This window comes from Anoplophora glabripennis, unplaced genomic scaffold, assembly GCF_000390285.2.
Source record: "Anoplophora glabripennis isolate ALB-LARVAE unplaced genomic scaffold, Agla_2.0 scaffold239, whole genome shotgun sequence".
NCBI classification, from domain to species: Eukaryota; Metazoa; Arthropoda; class Insecta; order Coleoptera; family Cerambycidae; genus Anoplophora; species Anoplophora glabripennis.
The window spans coordinates 431,673-453,727 of NW_019416322.1; the positions used below are offsets into that span (position 1 = coordinate 431,673).

Sequence of the window (22,055 nt, forward strand, 5' to 3'; positions counted from 1 at the left end):
AAACAAACAAATTATTAAAACTCAATGAAATAAAAGTATGTTTGCAAGTATCTATGTATGTTCCGACTACCTAAAGACAACAAATACAAAACAAAAATGTGACCTTAAAATATCGAACGCAATTATAACTTTCCAACAACACCCAGAAAGAAAACACAGTCGTCAGTCGTCACCTCCATTCGCTCCAAGTCAGTTTATTAAAGGATCACGCGCGCGTTATCGTTCGGCTTATTAGCTAAACAGTAGGCAAGACGGTGCGGGGGGAGGGTCGGCGATCGCATCAAGCGAAGCGAGGTGCTTGAATTTTATTCTCGCGTCCGTAATTTTTTGTGATTACTCCTAAGATATTCATTTAAATTATATGGTGTAAANCATCAAGCGAAGCGAGGTGCTTGAATTTTATTCTCGCGTCCGTAATTTTTTGTGATTACTCCTAAGATATTCATTTAAATTATATGGTGTAAAAGAGTAAAATAATGTGCATGAAATGCTTAAAGCCTCTAACTTATTTAAAATAAGGATTAATATCGTATTTGTGTAAATAGCTTTTACATTACCGCTTTATAATTGCCAATTTTTTAAAGTATTAAAACATTAAAACATATAGACATATGCCATCGCGGTCTTTTCTGTAGGCATATATAAGATACACAATTCCACCATACATTGATACACTACATACATTATTTTGTTATCTCAAAGGGTTTAGACAGCGTTTTCGTTAAAATTCGAAAAAAGTAAGTAAAAATCATTGACGAGTAAAACGATTTGGAATCGTTGTGAAATAATTTTATTGGCGAAGCGATCCATTATCATTTATTATTTCCATTCTATTTCTCAAACTACTTAAACCTGTCCATTACCGAGTTAGGTTCGTGGCGGTATTGTGCGGAAAACAAGGAGAGGAAAAGTAGGAAAGGAACACGCGCTCTTCTAACAAGTGGGGCCAATCTGAATTATAAATGAGTTGTAAGAACTAACTTACGCAGCCCTCCAGTGTTTTTATACTTCCGCAGCCCCTTCATGCAGGCTCAGGCGAATTTCTAAATTTTAAGCTTTATATTTGACGGTAATGCGAGGCGTACGGTTGCTCCTATACAGTCAACTTTCCACATCGGAATCCCTTCTTGGATTATACTTATTGCCTTAATAAGAGTCTTTGCTCTAATGGTTCTTGATGGAAGGAATTGTTAACATTAACCTAATCGCTACATCACTTTATAGGTTGCAGCATATAATGGCGGGTGCTTGGAACTTTGATGTTATCGCTAATAAATTATTTAAAATTATTATCGGTATGCTCCACATTTTACGTAAATAAATAACAGGCGCATATATTAAATGGGTGGTAAATATGTACAGGGTTAGTCACTATAATTTGACAACTTATTGTGAGTTTATTATTGAAATTATAAAAAAGTTTTTAATACAAAATTTTAGCTTTTTCTATGAATTTTTCTAACACAGAATTAGAAAAAACAATTGAATAATGGAAATCACTAAATTAAAATATATTTTTTTAATGGAATGGAATTAGTGCATAGTAGCATTAGTAGCTTCGTTAATTTTTTCTCTTTTCAAATATATATAATATGTTACTGTTTGATTCAGGGCTTTTCGACATATTTCAGTTTAAAACTATTTTTGAAAAAACAGGAGGGACATTTATGTCTGACGCATCGCAGTGGCTATGGACAAGGCACGTGGAACAAACAAATGACTGACAGAAGTTTATTATTTGAAGTTATCCATACTAACATGCATGCATTCAAATTCCATATTTGAATCGATTTATTAGGCTAGTTAACATGTTCAAAATCGTTAAAATACTGATAAATCGTTGTTAAGGGATAGTTGAGGGGCATTCGATTCGGGATGACGTCTAGAAAAATGTGCATAAAAATCGTATTCGCAGATAAACAATTGTAAAAGTTATAAACAAATAAAAGATTAAAAAATAGGGGTTCGGTTTTTTGCAAATAACTCGAAAAATATAAGCGTTAGCGTCAATTTAAAAAAAGATTCTAAAAGAAAAGGATATTTGCTATAAAAATGTCCCTATTCCCGAATCTCTAAAAGATTCTAAAAAAACTAAAACAAACAAAAAAAAACAAAAAACAAAACGAAAAAATAAATAAAAAAAATAATAAAAAACAGAAAATCAACCCTTTTAAAGACTGCCACCTTGACGCTGTAAAAGGACTTGCGTCTTGTAGTAATAAAGAGCACTAAATGCAGTCCATCGAATAATTCCGGAAAATAATATAGATTTTTGGTCGAAATTGTTGAAATTTTTGTAATTTATAGAATGAAATTTTATCTATCTAAATATCCACTTATTTTTTGTGGATTTAAGAATAAATTTCAAGGGTTTTAGGTTAGGTTTTGTGCACATGGCATAGTTTTGAGGCCTCAGAAATACAAAATATTAGCTCCAGAATAGAGTTTTCAAGGATTCTTTGGTTTGGAAACTATCCTTCGTTTGACTTTCAAGCTCAGATGTCTTGGATTTGAGGTTAGATATTTAAGAAAGAAGTTAAGGGCTTCAAAAATAAAGAATATAAGTTCCAGAAAATAGTTATTAGAATTTGAAGTTGGGTTTTGAGAGTTTGGGGTTAGGTTTTGAAAGGTTTGAAGTTAGGTTTTTATGGGTGTAGATTTATGGCTTTAGAGTTAGGCAATATACACTGTAATAAAAAGTATGATAAAATTCCTTCCACGGTAACCTGTTGTCATCAAATGTTCAAGTAAAATTCATGTTATATATGTGTAATATTAAATCATCGTCAATAAATAGATTTAAAGAACATCTTTCTTTTAAATCAATTAAATTTTAAACTGCAAAATGTAACATATGTAATATTATCTAAAACCTTGAAAATATACAGGGTGCCCCGGTACTTGATACAAAAACGGACTATGCCCAATAGTTAATAACCCAGAATTAAAAAATATATATAATTTAAAAGAAAGAAAACTACCAAAATGCATTTTCAATATGGGCACTTTTCACCTCACACACATTCGTAGATTTAGGAAATGTGTGGAGGTAGAAGGTGGCCATATTAAAAATGTATTTTGATTGATTTATTTCGTTTAAATTATTTTTTAACTTATTTTAATTTATTTTTGTTTTGTTTTTCATTTTGTGTTATGTATAAAGTGTGTTTGTCAAATTTTGTTAGTGAAAATGACATTAGCAGACAGTAAGATTTTCTAGGCTCTTATTTTAAAAATATGTACGATTCTAACATAGTAATTATGTCCAATTAAAAATGAAAACCAAAAAATGGTGGAGGCGCCGCTCGATATGCACCGTAACATAAAACCACAAATATGTCCTAAACTGTTAATTTTACCGAGTTGAACCAAGAGGGTATTATCGTTGGCAAATTATCCAGGCAACATATTTTTTATGCAGGGAGATTGCGATCGTCATCTATGCAAATGTTCTGGGTTGTTAACCTTTGGATATAGTCCGTCTCTGGCGTTCTGGTCACAATTAAATTTCACTTACAAAATAAAAAATAAGTTATACGCATGTGTTATCGATCATCAACTTTGCATCATGCTGAAATTAATAGTTTAGAGACAGTAAATAAAAACAACTATTTAATTTTCACATTTAAGGGACCGTAACTTGTTAACGAAGGTCCGTATGAACAAAATTAATCAACCTCAGATGTGAAATTTTTTATTTTTTTTATATTTAAATGCCGAATTATTATGTTTGGAGTTGAGGTTGATGGATTCTCACTCGATTTAAAAAATTCCTATATAGATCAAATTATCGCACCAGGATCATAAAAAAATGAAGCACATTTGAGGAAGAATAAAAAAGTAATTACCACTGTATGGTTAAAATAGCCGAGTGCGAAGGAATTTTTTCCCATATTTTCCACTGTGTTTATGATACTAATTGTTGATATATAAAATATCGTATTATTTAGACACTATTTTTCGTTTATTTTTCAACAAATAGGAACATTGTTAAGTTACCAAAAGTTTTAGATTTCACGTTAACATTCAAAGTCGGATAATTGTTTAAAAAAAATGTGATAAAATTATTTCGCTTCGTGGAGACCTTTTGACAACTATATTTAACGAGATATTAAATAGTTATAAATCATTAGTTATAAATTTAAATATTTTTATCAGAATATACTAATGGTGTATACCTCAAAAGTAACCACCCTGTATAGCCCGCAGAGTAGCTGTTTCTCACAATATCATTAGTTAAAAATTTATTCCGGCTACTGCCGTGCAGCATACAGCATATAGCACTCTTATACAATTCGCAGAATTGTATATCTTCATATACATTTTTACTTGACTCAACCCTCAAAAAATGTAGATTGCTCCTAATCGAGATAATTAATTAGAGAAATTGCGAGCAATGCAATTATTACGTTTTTCAATTGCTTGATTGCTTATAATGTAAAGGGAATGAGATAATTTGTAAGCGGAGCAAAGAAAGACAAATGGGGGTGTATAACCTAACCTCTAAATGAGTTGGGACTGATGATAAATCTCCTGTTTTCACCCTTCTGAAACAAACGAGTAGGAATGGAATTACAACGATTATCACTTGTCTTTAGTACTATAACTCTTCATTTGTTTTAACCGGTAAAGATTATTACCTAGCTAACAATACATGTATTATACAGAGTTGTTACAGAAAATCTAGTAAAAAGCCTATATTCGCTTCATAATTAAAAATAAGGACAAAATTTAATTTGATTAAGTATTGTATTTGAACAAAATCTAAGTAGAAATTTAAATATTACATTAATTTTACTTCAAAAGATACAAGGTACTGAACTTATGACGGTTGCAACATCAAAGTTGAATTCTCGCCACGCAATAACATTTAAATGTCTCAATATATTATTTAAATCACCAGTATATGTGATGATGTCTAATTTTAATAAATATCTCTAATGATAAATGTCAACTTTGTTGAACGTTGCTAAACAGTATTCTGATGTTACAAAAATTTAGTTTTGTTTTTTGTTTTGATAGTTACAATTAAAAAGATTCCTTGTCTTTCATGAATGTTGATGTTGACGACTATTGTTACCCGAAATTTAGTGTAAAGAGCTGTGCACAAACGGGTGTGAGGCAAAACGAAATGCTGTAAACGCTTTGAAACACAAGGTGCCTTGGTCCGAGGCCAAGACCGAATCATCAATCTTATATTTACCAGATTCGGCATGAGTCGTGTTTGGTTTGTAAACGCGGGGGATTTTAAGGTACTTACCTCTGATTAACTACATCTTCAAGTATTCAAAGAGAGTAGAGGCGTATCTAGATGTAAACCAAAGCTCTGGAAAATGAGTGTGTAAATAAATATATCCACAAGTTAACAATATTTTTATTATTTTAGTTCTCACGGGTATATAAAGAATTATTTAGTAAATGTCAATACCTTAAACATAACAAAACAATATCTGTGCTTTCAAATATGCGAATCTAGTACATAAGATTAATGGTTCCTCTCTTTACACTGTCAGACTGAACCTGGAATCAATTACGGCGAACAAATTAAACATAAGATATTATTGTGAAATTTTTTATGACGCTTTCTGTTTTTCTTAAAGAAAATTCTAGCCTCAGCACAATACCATGCATGAGTTATAAGGCTAGAGGCAGCTTGTAACCCTGAAATATACACGTGAGAACGTTTTTGAGGAAAGTTAAATGTTGTGTGGGGGATGGAGGTTCATTTTTTGAAAATATGTTGTAGACATCAAAATGTTAACCATGTTGATATATTTTCTGTCAATTTACTAAACAAATTGTATTATCTTTATTTTTCTGCATCTCAGTTAGCAAGCGTTTACAGACATGTGTTTACAGAAACTTTTTTTCTTGTTTTATGGTGATCTTTTTTACACCCTTGTACAGTTATACAGTTAAACTTTCGCCCGTATCCCTTCGTGCTCGAATGTGTACTTGAATTCACTAAAAAAACAAACAAACGAGGTTTTCATTTCTGCATGTGTGTGCATGTGGATCTCCAGCTTAACAAAATTACTACTATAAAAACTGTTAGTCAGAATTTTTATTTTACTCTCACACGACCGGTTTCTCGTTTTATTTCAGGCTTGTATGAATTCTATCAGACGTGTTGTCATTTTATCTAAACATTTACATTAAATTTCACTTACGTTGTCACTTTATAAGTCACACTTTAAAGCTGCAATATAAAATACGTCAACGAAAAGGACGGAAAGGAGGAAATCTCTAAAGAGAAAGTCTGATACGTTTCCTGTTTCCTGTAAAGACTGACATACTCCGCACTCTGTCTAAAAATCATTCGTTAAGAATTACTAAATTTCTGCAAAAATTACTGTGTCCACCTAAAATTTAATGCAAAGGTGATCGTGATCGTGTAATTTCCGGTTCATGTGATCAGAATTGTCTGCCCAGATCATGCCGTTGGACTTTCTTCTTTCGGGTTGTTTGTCTAACGTTCATCCCAACAATCCCACGACCACCCACGCCTTCAGCTGCGTTTATACAAAACGGTCATGGAAATTTCGACAAAAGAGTGCTATTCCATACAGAACCGAGAACCCTACATTGTATACGTTATGAATCAACAAAAAAATTACAATTTTTAATTAACTACGTTAATATCTATAAAAATTGTGTGAATTTTGGAACACCCTTTATAAGAATAAATCTCAAAAACTTAATCTAATAAAATCTTACAACGTTTTTCTTAGAAGTTAAAAAATAAGAAAGGTTTGTTCATTGCCGAGAGATGATTACACAGGTCAACATTTAGTTTGAAAAAAAAAAACACCGGACTCTACCTAGATACCCAGGGATTTTTGGGGTCACTAATGAAGGTTAAAATAAGGATAAGAGGTGAAAAAAATTGTAAAAAACTTTTAGGAATATTCACCTACCTACTTTTGTCTGTTTATCTGTCTGCTTTTTACCTGCATACCTGTTTGTTTGCTTGTTAGTCTATATTTATCGTCCACCTGTATTTTCTTTCTGTCCTACTTGAGACCTGCCTTTCTGTCGATAATTTTGTCTATCTTCCTGTCTGACTAAATAACTAAATGTTTCTATATGTCTGTTTTCCTAGCACCCTCTGTCCAAATGTCCACTGACAATCTGTCTGCCTCCTTGACAGTTTGTCTTCTTACCTTTCTGCCTACCATCCTCTGCCTCGGTTTTGCATGACACAAAAACTAGATTAAAAAAAGCTTTTGATAGCCTTCATCAATGTAATTCGCTTGTCTCTCAGCACATGTGTATTAATCGAAATTCAGGCGAGAACGCTTAAGTTGTTCCTGGAATGATCTTCGAATCGCTTTTCTTTTATGTGCTTTATTTGTGTCTCTCTTTAGATTCCAGCGATAGTCTGCTGACATATTCTTCTCCCAAACACCTTGATATCTTTGTGCAGACTTATTCAGGTCATGGTGCGGTCTTTCTCCTTGTTCTTCACTAAAAGTTCCTAGATTTTCTGGGAATCAATCAGGATGAGAGTGAAGAAAATGGAGTTTCAAATATTCCTATGACATTTAGACAGAGGGTATGCAGGTAAAAAGGAAGACAGGTAAACAGACAAAAGTGTAGGCAGGTGAGCATACGTAAAAATTTTTCCAATTCTTTTTACCTCCTATTCTTACTTTAACCTTCAAACGACGTTGACAGAGGTAAACCGACATCGGCCTCAGCGATCCAAAAAACCTATGTATGAATTTTTTCAGATTTTTTCAACCTTCTTTCCTTTGTTTGACCTTTAACCGACCTCAACATCGGAATCAATGACCCCAAAAACCCCTCGGTACCTAGGTAGAGTCAGGTGTTTTTTTCAAACTAAAAGTAGACCTGTGTTATTGTCGTTGAAAAGCCCTGTTAAGCCATGAGTAAATAATTTATTAATTCCACAACAAATAGACTCCTGCCTATACCCAATTTCCCATCTTAATGATCCAAAAATTCATAAATAATTTATCATTTACCGCCTTACTTTTCATGCCATGTGAACTGCGAATCTCGTGATGTTAATTGTGAAATATTTTCACCCATTACATATTTACCCTTAAAATATGCTGAAGCTATTATAACGTTATTTATGTTATTTTTAGGGAGACCTGTTCTCCGGACTAAACGATGGACTGATAAGCCGTGCAGAGGCGTTAGCCGCTGTTGATATAAAACACCAAGGGACCGGTGGGCCGGGGGGTCTCCCCCAGCTGAAGCATGACATGATGTATCATCATAGCATGGGGGCACCACCACCTGTAAGCAGGCCACATCATCAGGTTGGTATTTAGTATTTTCTCTATTAAGTTATATTAAAATATGAAAAGTATCTATCCACATTAATTAATTACATTTGTTAGGAAATTTCTTAAGACGATCAACAATTTTGGTCTGCTAAAAGCGCATAACAGTGCGCGCTTAAAAAAAATGTATAATTTATCCCTAATAATAAATTGTGATATTTAAGAAAGGAAAGTATTTTTTACTAAAGAAAACATCCGTAAATATAAATTTAAAAGTGTATCCGTAATTATATGTAACATATTTGCATAGTGAACGTAAATTAAAATAGCATTAAATTAATATATGCATTATGTTCCTGAATTAATGGAACAATGAATAAATTATGATTTGTTAAAATTCAGAAAATGCAATGCAATTTTCTGACCTGTTCCATATTAAACCATATAAATATACATTAATTAATATACACTGATTAAATTATAGAATATAAAGTTAATTAAATAGAAACTAAAAAATACATTTTGTTCTAAAATAAAAGGATGCTTTAGATTATGTTTAAAACCATTCTGTTCGTTTATAACTAGGGGCCAAGAAATTTTCGCACCAGATGTTCAGGTCAGGTCTCTATATACGTAGCACTAAATTCATGGAAGTAATATATTTTTGCGTTATTTGTAGCCTTATCATTCCAAAATTCGAGAATATTAGCGATTTTAAGCTATCTTTTCAGGTTTGACAATTCTGGTGATTTGCTGGGTCAATTCTGACATCGGATTCAGATTCAGCGGGTCGAAATACACGGGAATACGATATTCAATAGCTGTTAAATCATACCTGGATCATAGAAGCTAATTTATTAATTTTGCGGATTTTAAGCTTTTTTAAGGTTAGAAAGGATTTGTGCCCTTATGGGCCCAATCTGACTTCAGATTCATGTTCAGTTAGTCAAAATACATTGGAATATAAAGAACTGATCTGAATTATACACGCCTCTGCTATTTCATAAACTGTACATAGTTTAAGTAAGTCAATTAAGCAGAAAGTTAATAAGATTTAACAGGCAATCAGATTTTTAATTGGTAATAATTTGAAAACGTATGCTGTCAACGGTATTGTCCCAATAACGCAAACCAAATTATTTCATACCCTTTTCATTTCAATGATAATCAAGGTTACTGAATATTTAATCACGCCTGCTATTACAGCATTAATTCACTGCCTTCAATGTTTTTCAATACATATTTTTATTATTGAGTAATCAAACCCACAGTCCGTGTACGGTGCGATTTCTAAGTTGATACTTTTGGATACTATGTAAGGATTATAGTACCTGTTCCCCTGAATACGAATCTGATTTTTTTTTTAATAAAATAAATAGTGGCGTTTTAATTAGCTTTTTAAATTGCACTTTCTCGACTGAGAGGACAATTAGTGCAGTCTATTTGATCTGTGGTCCATATCTTTCACTAGGGGCTCCACACGTTTCTACGAGCATATTATTTAATGATTTGCATTTGGACTTTCTCTAGAAAGACTGTTAAAGCACACGGAACATCTCCGCATTTTAACAGTGTATTTCGTCGCTTTTGATTGCCAAATGTCCACGAGGTTGCACTGATCGAAGTGATTTAATTTTATGATCTCCGAGAACTTCAGACCTCACGCCAATGAACTTCCTTCTGTGCGAAAGCATGAAAGCTCTGACAATTTTTTGAAATGTCGTAAACATAACGAGACTTTCGTCTCTCGTTATGATCCTTTGAATGAATGTTTCATCGTCATTAGATTTTTCAAGGAGTTGTCGACGATTCCACACGATTTTCTTTCGGTCGACAAACGAGGAACAAATTTTGCTGCAATTCATCAGTTGAAGTCGAAAGCCTTCCTAGTCGAGGATCATCTTCACTTGACTGACGACCACTTTTAAATCATGAAAATCATTGTTTCAAAAGTTGAAACGTTTCCGTTAAAGTTTTTTCCAAAAAAAATATACAGTATGACTTTATTTGAAGAAACATTAAAAATATACGAATACTTGAAATAAATGAACCACGAATGTCGTAAGCAATAAGACAATAAGAGAGAGTATTTAGAAAATTGTGTTCGAGAAAATAACATAGGTTGGAAACAAAAGTAAAATATTCCATGTCATGCGGCAATTTTCAAAACCACTAGGTATATAATTCTTTTTAAATCTTTCATTTTATTATTGTAATCAAGTTATTAAAAACTTAAGCTCCTGTAAATGTTACATAGAATATGGTCAAGTTTTTAAGCCTGTACTCATGTCTGCATATTATCATGGTACTTTTCATGTCACCAGACTTAACTGGGGTCATTCGTCTCACAGTGATAAAATTTTTGGTTTACAACATAAATGTATGGCTGGAATAAAATACAGAGATGATTGTCGAGAGCACTTCAAACTGCTAAATCTTCTTACAATGCCGTCAGTTTACATACTTGAATGCCTCATTTATATAAAAAATAATCAGTATAGATTTGTTCGACAAGAAAATTTTCATTTCCACCATACAAGAGAAAGGCCAAAATTTCACAGATTAGCGAAATCCATAGATGGCACAAATTATTTTGGCATTAAATTCATTAATAGACTTCCATCTGAGCGTTTTACAATTTTGATGAGTTCTTAATATTTACTTTTTTTATGCTGTTTACGTTATATCTATCTGTATTTGTTTTTTAGCTTTAGTGTACTATTGCTTATATGTTGTATCTTTCTTGTTTTTAATGTAACATTTTACTGTATCGACACCAATAAACGATTTGGTTTGATTTGAAGTTTTTAGGTCATAACGTTAATATTAATGTTTACGTTATTTAAATATAGAAAGTAGCTGTCGAATATTTACTTAAAATACAATAAAAATCATCGCAGGAGCTAAATATAAATTACGCAGTAAACATATTTAAACAGATACTGACGATTCAGCTCTAAGGGTCTTCAATTTTTTATATTGCCACAATAAAACTGTCGTGCTCGAACCAGTTTTCTACGGTTACATTTCGTTCTGCCATGATTGCCCATAATTTTCCGTGTGCATGCAATAAAGCGACACAATGTTCAGAATTTTATATGACTTGTTTGCTTTACTTGTGTAATATATTTATTTCCAGTGTTTATTTTACAAAATAACAGCAATAAAACAATTAAAACAATCAGCAGTAGGTTTTTTAAATGCCCACATTTCGCCTGTGGCAAAATTGCTTTTGGTATAAAAAAGCTTTTTAAATTTTTCCAGCGTTAACGTTATTGTATGTAGTTATTTTTAAATATATACGAATTTACTTCTGACGGCAAAATATTAAAAAATATTCCAGATCATTTTAATAAAAACATAAGGGTCAGCAAGAAAGGCATATGATAGTCTTACAAAAAGAGCGCAAATCTCGTACGGTTCCCTACGAAAGGCCGAAATGTATTATTCCTGTATTTTATTGAATTAATATTAAATTTTGTAATATTTTAATTTTGGTGTAACATATCAGAAGTGGGATGGATCGCTAGATAAATAAATAAATTTTATTCTATATGAAATGTGACACATTGTGAAAGGCAAATACAGGGTGTGTCTAAAAGGTCTGTACAAACTTCTACTACATAATATGATGATCTAATCCAAGTTACCTTAGTAAAAAATTTGTTAGTAAACACATATGACCTGGAAGTTTTTGGGCGTGAGAAATTGAAAACGGTTCTCGAATTTGTTATAAATTGTTAGAGAACTCAACCCATACAGGATGTTAGAAGTTTGACTGCCTTAATTTTAACAGACGATACAATACATTAAAATAAAGAAAAAAACTTTATATGACATGGCTCCTAAACTCAACAATTTTCGAGAAAAAAATTTTCAATACCTATCTCCAACTTGATGTACAGAAGTTCAATTAATTAAGGAATATTGACATAACTGCGTACATAAAATACTATAAAATACAATGTTTATTTCTTTTTTGAACTTAACACGAGGTACTAAGGTGTCCAGCAACCACCAATACGCAATTCAGTTGGTATCTGGATTCGACCGTGTCGGAGTGTTTTTTGCGTACCACTATTTCATTTTCTTGAGGTGTGTTCCAGCGAGTGAGCGAAAATTGGATTCGATTGCTAAGATGAAGTTCACTTGGAATGAAAGCATAAAAAAAGAGTGGAAAAGTAAAATAGGAAGGTCGTAGCTTTATGTTGAGGGTAATATTAGAGAAAAGGAAAAGTGTTAAGAAGAGGATGTAGCCTTGTGTTAAGAGCTGGAATCCTGAATAAAGAGGTTATAACTCGTGGGCATCTTGTGTAACGTTATGACCTGCATTGGATTGGGTTACATTACCGTGACCTGGGTACTATATGAATGTGAAAAATTGAACCATGGAGATAAATACCTGAACTGTGGCACTCAACCTATGACGAAGCGGTGCAGGTTGGTGTAGACAACCAGAGCGTTGGAGCTGCTGATAATTTAGAAGAGAGAAGTGGGCAGCATCCACGAAAAGGGTCAAAGTCAACGAGAACAGGATGGCCGAATGTAAAAAATGTTTCAGATCAAAGTGCACCGGTTTACGTTTATATGCTGATACTTTCAAATGTGGTGTCACGTTAATGAAAACATAAAGAGAAGGAAAAAAGGCGTACGATAGGGTATTATTTCGAGTGATTTAAGAACATCCCAACATTCTAACTTTTATTTTTAATTTTCATTTGCGATTATTGTCCGGAACAGTAATAAAATATTAATAGATATTAGGTGACCGTCATTTTATTAAGTATTTTTTTTATTGTTGATGACCGAGGAGGTAGCGCTAAGTTTCAAATTATACGCAATATTGGAGTGTCACCCCCTCAGCTTTTTATTAAATACGGAATATTCTCGCTCCCTTCATAATAAGCGATAAAAGAGTGGAGAGGGTAAAAAGGTATAATGTACTGCAAGTATGAAGTATCAACCCTAGCGTTATATGACTTTCCACCATGATTCCGAAATTTCATGGTCTAATATATAGCACCTTTGGGAATTAAGTTAATATAATACCGTATTAAGCTGGCAATATTATCAAGATGGATCAATAATTATGTTTATCTCAACACGGATGCATTTTTCATGAAAATAGGGACAAATTTTATAACATACGAATGTGTATGTATATGCATATCATCAGATGATAAACAATAGATTTTATTAAAATATGCAAGAAAACAGCTTTTGATTTTATTATTTATTTACTTATTGCAATTATTTTTCTTTTTTAATATTTCCTGTTATTCCTTCTGCCAGAAAAATTTCGAAGAACTATCTTATAAAGACTTAATAGTGCTCTCCCGAAACAGAAATGTTATTATTCTAGTAAAGTTATACAATCAAAGAGGAAAAGTGGTATAGAAATATGTACGTTACTTGGATGCTAATATAAGTCCATGTGGATGATTTTCGACACAAAACCTTTAATGACCCAACAAAAGTCTAAAAAGTACTAGATTTCGAAAAAAGAAGTCTTCATATTTTTAAATAATATCACATTTACTCATACATGTTTGAGATAGATTAATGAAATTTGAGTTAGTGCTTAAAACAGTAAAAAGCTTAAAACAGTAAAAATGAATTGGTTGTTAAATATGTTAATCTGTAGGGGAGAACTACAAGGTGCTTTCCAAACTCAACAAGACTTTTCAAAAACCTTTACTGATGACTGTCAAAATTTCATGACGTTTAGATGAATAGAAACGAGGTTATTGCATAGATCTAATATAGTTATTAGATCTATTTATTGCGTCTGAAATGACAGTATGTTTGTATTATCGGTAGAAAAATGAGCATCTAACAAAGAACTTAGGTTTTGTTTTAAACTTGGTAAAACTTTTACCAAAACGTATCAATTGATGAACCAAGTTTATGGTGATTGTTTATCCTGTGGCAGAGTTCATGAGTAGTATAAGCGGTTTAAAAACTGTCGTGAGGACATAAATGATAAACAACATGTTGACCAACCAAAATCCGTGATCATCAATTCCATCAAAACGGTGAGTGAATTCATCAAGCATCAGCCAGAATCTTCATTGAAATTCATAGAATTGGAATTGAGCATCTCAAAAACATTAATTTATCAAATTTTGGCAGAAAATTTGAGCTACCGAAAGGTGTGTGCATGATTTGTTCTGCCGACAAAAATTGCTCAAAATTCAACAATCGAGGAAGCCAAAAAAGGACAAAAACTTCCTTTACAATATTGTGACTGGTGATAAAACGTGATGTTTTCAATATGATCCAGAAACCCAAAAAATCTCATTTAGAGAAGACAAAAGTGTAGGTAACGATGATTTGCTTTTACGATTCCAAGGGGCATTGTCTACAAAGAGTTCGTTGCACCGGACCAAACCGCTATTGCACAATTCTATCTTGGTGTTTTGAGGTGTTTGGTGCATCTTGTCCTTCGTATTCAGTCAGAATATTGCGCAGAAGCAAGAAGTTTGTTTCACTATAATGCGCCATCTGATCGATTGACTTTGTGATCGATTTTTTCACCGCCTGATTTGGTAATTTTACCTATTCGGAAAAATGCGTTTGCCGATGAAAGGAAAGCGTTTTGTTGACGTAGAAGCTATCCAAAAGGCTTGTTCAGACATCCTGAAGGTCATCCCGGCTAAAACGATGCTTTTAAACCGTAGAACTCGCTATATTGAGTCCCCATTTTGAATAAAATAAATAGGATTTGCCTTATTTATAAGAAATCCTTTTATTTTGAACAAATTTCTTTTCAGTTGAGTCATCATAAAAAGTCCTAAAATGAAGTGTCTGAATCCACTGGCTTTCAAGATGTCAAGGTTTAAAAGAAATATTATACAGGGTGTTAATGAACTTATGTCAAATATTTTTGCCACATGTCCTTTATGTCAAAATGAGAAAAGAAAACTTGCAAATACGGCTATTAAATGTACCTTCGAAAAACAGCACAGCAATCACTACAACAATGTATTACAAACTGACTTTCGAATACAGTCCAGCTTCATAAGGAACCTACAAATTCTTAAAAAGCGTTACAGAATTTTTTGTAAGTACTCGCTGTGATAAAATACATGTATTTCAGCAGTTCCAAAACAGTTTTCAACACATTCTTAATTAGCTTTTTTCTCTATGACCATAAACTTCCGATACAAGTTTGGACATCAATTAACTCAATTTTTGCTCCTTTTTGACTCCTTTAAATTTTTTACATAAGTTCATTAACACCCTGTATTTATTCGTATATCTCTGAAGATGTTTGACAGAATACAACCGGGGCACAAATCTATAGATATTATTTAAATTTCAACGTTATTCGATGTAAATTCGTAGACAGTCAAGAGATCAAAATATCAGAGACAGATAAATTGTTCTTTTAATAAGACCCTATTGCAGCTGATTACGTTATCCGAAGTCGGCATGGCTCCACCACCCACATTTTTTGAGAAAATAAGACCCAAATCAAAAAATGGGTCATTTGCGAATATTCCTCTTCAAATTTATTACTTTTGTATGACGAACGTAGCAGGCTAAGGTGCATCAAGTCAAAGATAAAATATGCGAAAGTTTCGTCAGTCACAAAACCAATAAGCTCTTCAGAATCTAACATGATTGTACCATAGAAACGCGTTCTTCGAACTTGCGAAATTTTTGATTTTTTAGCGGCTTGCGCTATGTTACGTGGGTTCCTATTTTTAGGGGGAATTGAACCTTGTTTGGTTGGATTCCTATTAACTTGATGGGAACTGCGAATTTTGATGGGTATTTGAAACATGGGTAAATTTTGGACAATATCTATGAAGCATAAATAAAACAAAACGAACTTTCACATGTGGTTTTATGTCGACTTTATACGAAAACTTTGATAATGAAAACAGATAATTTTTCGTTATATGTATAGGGTGTCCCGAAATTAGGGGGCAATATTTCTATAGGGTGTTCTGTCGAAAGAGATTACTTTTTCTTTATAATAAACGTGGAGCCAAAAATTCTTAAGGAGCCACTCTGATGTTGGTTTTTTCTAAATAATTACGAAACAAGATATGGAATTTGGTAACTAGCTTAACTCTTACGTGGTCAGTCCGTTACTAAAACGAAATTTACAAGTTTTCATCACATACGTTCCAACACTGGGGGGGAGGGGGGTAAAATTTACCATAACTTTTTTATGCTATGACTTTTTTGACTTTTGACTGAAAAGTACGAAATTATTTAGAAAATAACCATCATCAGAGTGGTCCCTTTAAGTGGCTATAACTTCCTTAGGAAGGATTTTTGGACCTACGCTTATATAAAGAAAAAGTAATCTTTTTCCCTGTAGAAATATTGCTCCCTAATTTAGGAACACCCTGTATATAATTTTTTCGAGACCCTAAGTTGTGTGTTGCAGTGATTAATGTGTAGTCGTGCAACTTTATTATCTACTTTCTCAGTGTGAGACAAAACTAAATTTGTAAAATCAACACCTTGACTGATCCTTTTTAGCTCAAGGGGTTATTTATTTAAAATGGTTTCTATTCAGTGTGGACAATACCCAATCAAATAAAATGAGTAACTAAAAATGCCACAAATAAGTAATTACGAACAACAGATAAATTTAATATAATAAATGGTAGGTATTTCGTTTAAAAGTAAAAGAGAACTTTTCCATTTGTTGTTAGTACATCCCTTCGCAAGTCCCAAGATATCAACTGTATTAAATAGCGCAAAACAAATACTGCTGTTTGAAAAAAGAAAAAATTATTCTAGTAAATAACTTTTGACAAACGCTAGCGATGTAGTCAGTAAACACAGCACAAGTAGAGCCCTCAGGCCTCACAAAACATTTCCCGAAGGTGCTGTGCCAGCTACCCCCTGTTGGGACAAACGTTACGTCCCTCGCCGTGTTCTACACGTCAAATGACCACTTTACACCATTGTGAGGCCTAATGATGAAATATGGTGCTACTGGGACCCGTTGAATCATTGGTATTCTGCACTGCAGAGAATGTGTGTGTTACCGAATATGCTTATCTATTGTTATTCTTCGCATTTAGTGTAATGCTACGTCTGCGTCGTGAACGCAAATATTGTTACAACATACTTCATGAGTTATTTATGAAACCGAAGCTACCAGTTCGCTAATGCTAAAAAATATTAGGGAGAGGCTAGGTATGAAAAGCACAGTTGCCAGCAAATGTATCACGTGGTCCATTCTTTTTTTTTTGAGCTCAAGTTAGCGGTGGGAATAGATTCTGACTATCTTGATTAGTTTTTTATATAGAAAGGATTTCTCAAATTTGAGCAACATATCTTAAAAACTGTGGGAGATACAAAGAAAACACAGAAACATTTGAGGGTTGCTTTCGGTGTACAGCAAAATAAAACTGTCTCTCAACGGTAAAATAAAAGGATTTTTATTGAAAACCACTTTTAGTGAGAAGAAATGTTGTCGAGGTGTGCGTTCGCTGGAGAGTCCTCTTATGGAGTCACCCGCATGTATTAGTATCTGGTCCTTGGTGCCAATCCGCCGTGGACCTTTTCGAGGAACCCTAGTGCGTCTCGCGTGTGTTCTTTGTCCTTGCAACTGTCGGACCGGTCCGGCGTCAGGCTGGTGCTCTTGACGTAATACTTAAAATGGGTCACTTGCAGACATTTGTACCCCCAAATTCTTGAAACTTTAACACCCTATACCCTGGTAATGAAGCATTTACGGACATATGTTTATAAGAACTTTTTTACTTGAAATCATGCGCAGATTCAATCCCCTGAATAAAGACATACTATTATGAAACACCCTGTATAATCTCATAATTCATAAGTATTTAAGGTACTTCTTCCGATAGATGGCCTATACCTATTACTGAAGTTAAATTTAAGAAACATAACACATATACACTGTGTAAAGATTTGATCCGGAACATCAGTGTAGAATTCTACAGGGTGGGACGATTTTAACGTCAAATTTTTTCAGAGTAGGGAGTACTATCCCGTTAGTAGAAAATGTAGCTTCGTCCGTGTAAATGATATTTTTTTAAAAATTTGGATCTTGCAAATAGTTTCCTTGTGCCCAGAGACAAAACTCCAACTTCCTCTCTGCATCACCTGATTCCAAACTGTCATCTTACTCACATTGGGTAAATCTCGAACTGCATCAGTTAAACTATTTGTAGGATTATTTCGGAAATATTCAATTATAGTGTCCCCCTTTTCATTTGCTCGATGTCCTGAACCTCTTTTTACCGTAGATGAAATATTACCTAAAGAAAATTTGAATTGGTCAAAGAATACTACAAATTAGAATTTGCATTTACCACTGAGATCAAACATACGATTTACTCGTGATACAGTAGAAATTGATATTCGTCGATTTGGATGTTCAGCATTAAAAATTCTATCTACTTCTCTGTAACTTCGATCATTTCTGCCTGTTAGTCGAATTATTTGCACTTTTTCGTTAATACTTAAGTCCATTTTTATTTAACTAGCAAATATTTCTCACAAAACAAAGCCGTAATTAAAGCGTTCTAATAGATGTCATGATTTGACATTTCATAGTATTATTTGTTTTTCACAGCAACCCTGATGAAACAATAAAAAATAAATTTCTTTCCGAGTTGTAAAAATTATGTCTTTTAGTCCAGTTAAATTAGTCATAAAAATAATGGTCAAATAACGAAAATTCCGACAGAGCTAAATTTTGGTGGAGACCTTGGGTACACCATTAGAAATAAAGTGTCAAAAGTCCATGTGTGCTAAAAAAGTTCAAAGGTCAAAATTTGAGGTTTTTTGGATTTTTTTCGAAAGCGGTAAGTTTTAACAAAAAAGTAGGCCTGACAATAATTATAGATCTTATTTAAATTATCCTTGTACTTTTACTTTTTTTTCTAAAAATCACCATTCCTGACATATCGCAATTCTAAATGTTGAATGACATGATATGCACATATATGCCACGTATATACATAGTCAGGCACTTAATACAAGTAGAAATGCCTATTTGTGTCTCTTATATGTATAAACTATACTATTCTGAGTATATACACTCAAAAGAAACTCAGTCCCTTAGCCAATCCCCTCTATCCGCATGGCCTTGAATAACTTCTGGCTACTCTATTGTAAAAACTTTTGTAAAAAATACACGAAACAAGAAACAAGTACAACTATCTTGTCTTCCTCCAACATCGGCTTCTGCTAATCAACACTTATATTGAGTATACTACCAAGTTCAGACATGGCTAGGCAATCAACTGATCTCAGAAGACTGGGGTTGGAAATTAACAGATAATACTTTGGAACCGATTCAAACTTTACTCCCACCTGCTCCGGAAAAATTCCTAAACACTATTTTTTGTAATTGCAAAAAAGGTTGTAGTGCTAAATGTGGCTGTAGAAGAGTAGGGTTACTGTGTTCTCCAGCGTGTACTAATTGCCAAAGCCAGTCTTGCTCAAATGTCCGACTGAATACAACAGTCGAAGTGTGATGATGTGATTTCGATGAAGAGACAGCTGATTTATCTTCATTTGAATATCCAGCAAGAAGAAGAGGAAGAAGAAGAAGAAGAAAACGAAGAAGACATGACTCTTGAAGTCGACTTTGAAGAGTATGAATCAGATTAAAATATCAAAAGAAATCAGAACTACAGTTAAAGACAATAACCAATATCAATAATCATCATGCAGTTAAAAGAGTATTGTCCCTGAAAATTCCGTCATAACAGTTCGTGGAGTAGGCCTACCGGGGAAACCATGTTAAAAAAACGCGCCAAAGTACACTACCTCATAAGTGGTGTGGAAATGTGTGCATATCATGTAGAACGTGACTCCTTCAACTTTTATAATCGCGATATCTCAGGAATGGTGGTTCTTAGAAAAAAAAAAAGTATAAGGACCAGTTTTGTATATAATTTTAAAATCTATAATTTTTGTCGGAACTACTTTTTTGATAAAACTTACCGTTTTCGAAAAAAATTAAAACAACCTCAAATTTTGACCTTTGACACCGAATAACTTTTTTAGCACACATGGGATCGATGGGGACTTTTGACACCTTATTTCTAATTGTGTACGCAGGGTCTCTACCAAAATTTAGCTCTGTCGGAATTTTCGTTATTTGAAATGTCTATTTTAACCAGACTATTTAGAGAAATTACCTAATTTTAAAATGTAACGGTACTCATATTGCTTTTTCTTTCTTAACATGATATTTCAGCCTTTTTAAATTGTTTTTTTACTGTTTTTACTCATTTCTAAAAGCCCCTTTTATTTTTCAAACAAAAATAAGGATTTTCAGTTTTTGGGACTTTAAGGCTCTAAAAAAAAACATGCAACTATATGAATTAATTAAATTTTGGGTATTTGGATTTTAAATGGTGCTGAATAACGCAGTGTTGTCAAATTTCTAATAAAAAAATCCCTAATACGATTTTCCAAAACCATCATTATTAAAAAAAATCATAGCATGCCACGAGATAACATTATCTCCTTAGAATATGTCCCATACGTGTGTCTATGCACTCCCTACTCTGAAAAAAATTGACATTAAAATCGCCCCACCCTGTGAAATTCTACACTGGTGTTCCGGATCAAATCTGTACACACTGTATAGTCATTTATAAATATTAATAAAACATATTTTATTGCAGATGGGACACATGGATGGTTTAGAAATGTTAGATCCAATATCATCGTCATCAATGACGACCCTAACACCGATGTCCGAAACACCTACCCACATGCACTCCTACGGAATGAATCACGTGATGAACCACCACCACCACGGTGGTCCCCTGTCGGGACACAGTGCCCCAGGTCACCATCCCGGTCATCACGGCGGTCATCCAGGAGCCCATCACCCGGCGATGGCGGCTGCTGCGGCGGCAGCTGCCGTCGCCGGACTTCACCCGGATGCCGACACAGACCCGCGAGAGCTGGAAGCCTTCGCAGAGCGCTTCAAACAAAGAAGGATTAAGCTTGGCGTGACGCAAGCCGACGTTGGCAAGGCGCTAGCTAACTTGAAACTACCCGGCGTGGGGGCACTGTCCCAGTCGACCATATGCAGATTCGAATCGTTAACGTTGTCCCACAACAACATGATAGCCCTCAAACCGATCTTACAGGCTTGGCTGGAGGAGGCCGAGGCGCAAGCGAAAAACAAGAGGAGAGACCCCGACGCCCCAAGCGTTCTACCCGCCGGCGAGAAGAAACGAAAAAGGACGTCAATAGCGGCGCCCGAAAAACGAAGCTTAGAAGCTTACTTCGCGGTGCAACCCAGGCCGTCTGGAGAAAAAATAGCGGCGATCGCCGAAAAGTTGGACTTAAAGAAAAACGTTGTTCGCGTTTGGTTTTGTAATCAGCGACAAAAGCAGAAGCGGATGAAATTTGCGGCGCAACACTGACCAGATGTCAACTTTGGATTTTCTGTGAACTAGTGAATAAGTGGATAGTTTTCGACGAACTGACGAAATTGCTGAAACTCCCGCTTCGCTCCTCTCAGCAATTTAATTATGCTCAATGCACTGTAAATAATATTCGACACAAGGTACCTTTAGAGGTTTTCAATTCTACAACAATATTCGAATTTTATGTTGTACCTTTCGCTGAATCGAATACTGCCATTTTATGGATTCGACAGTTCGCGCGCATAGAACGGATATTGTTGTATTGTTAAAAATAATCTTGTAAATTACAAGAATAGTACAATTTTTTATACAAAAGTCACATGAACATGGAAATTATTATGTAAATAATTACTCTAGTCGGAGCATAATATCTAGTCAATACATATTCAAAGAACAATATTAGCAC

The 22,055-nt window shown here is 33.8% G+C and overlaps 1 protein-coding gene across 1 annotated transcript in view; it reads left to right on the forward strand.

The window, feature by feature from the left end:
• LOC108911148 (inhibitory POU protein) overlaps positions 1 to 21,646 on the forward strand; it is an 87,974-nt gene extending 66,328 nt beyond the window's left edge. Inside the window, exons 3-4 of the mRNA XM_018715994.1 lie at positions 8,115 to 8,291; positions 20,894 to 21,646. Coding sequence (XP_018571510.1) covers positions 8,115 to 8,291; positions 20,894 to 21,646 — 930 coding nt within the window. The remainder of the gene's footprint in view (positions 1 to 8,114; positions 8,292 to 20,893) is intronic.
• Positions 21,647 to 22,055: the final 409 nt, after the last annotated feature.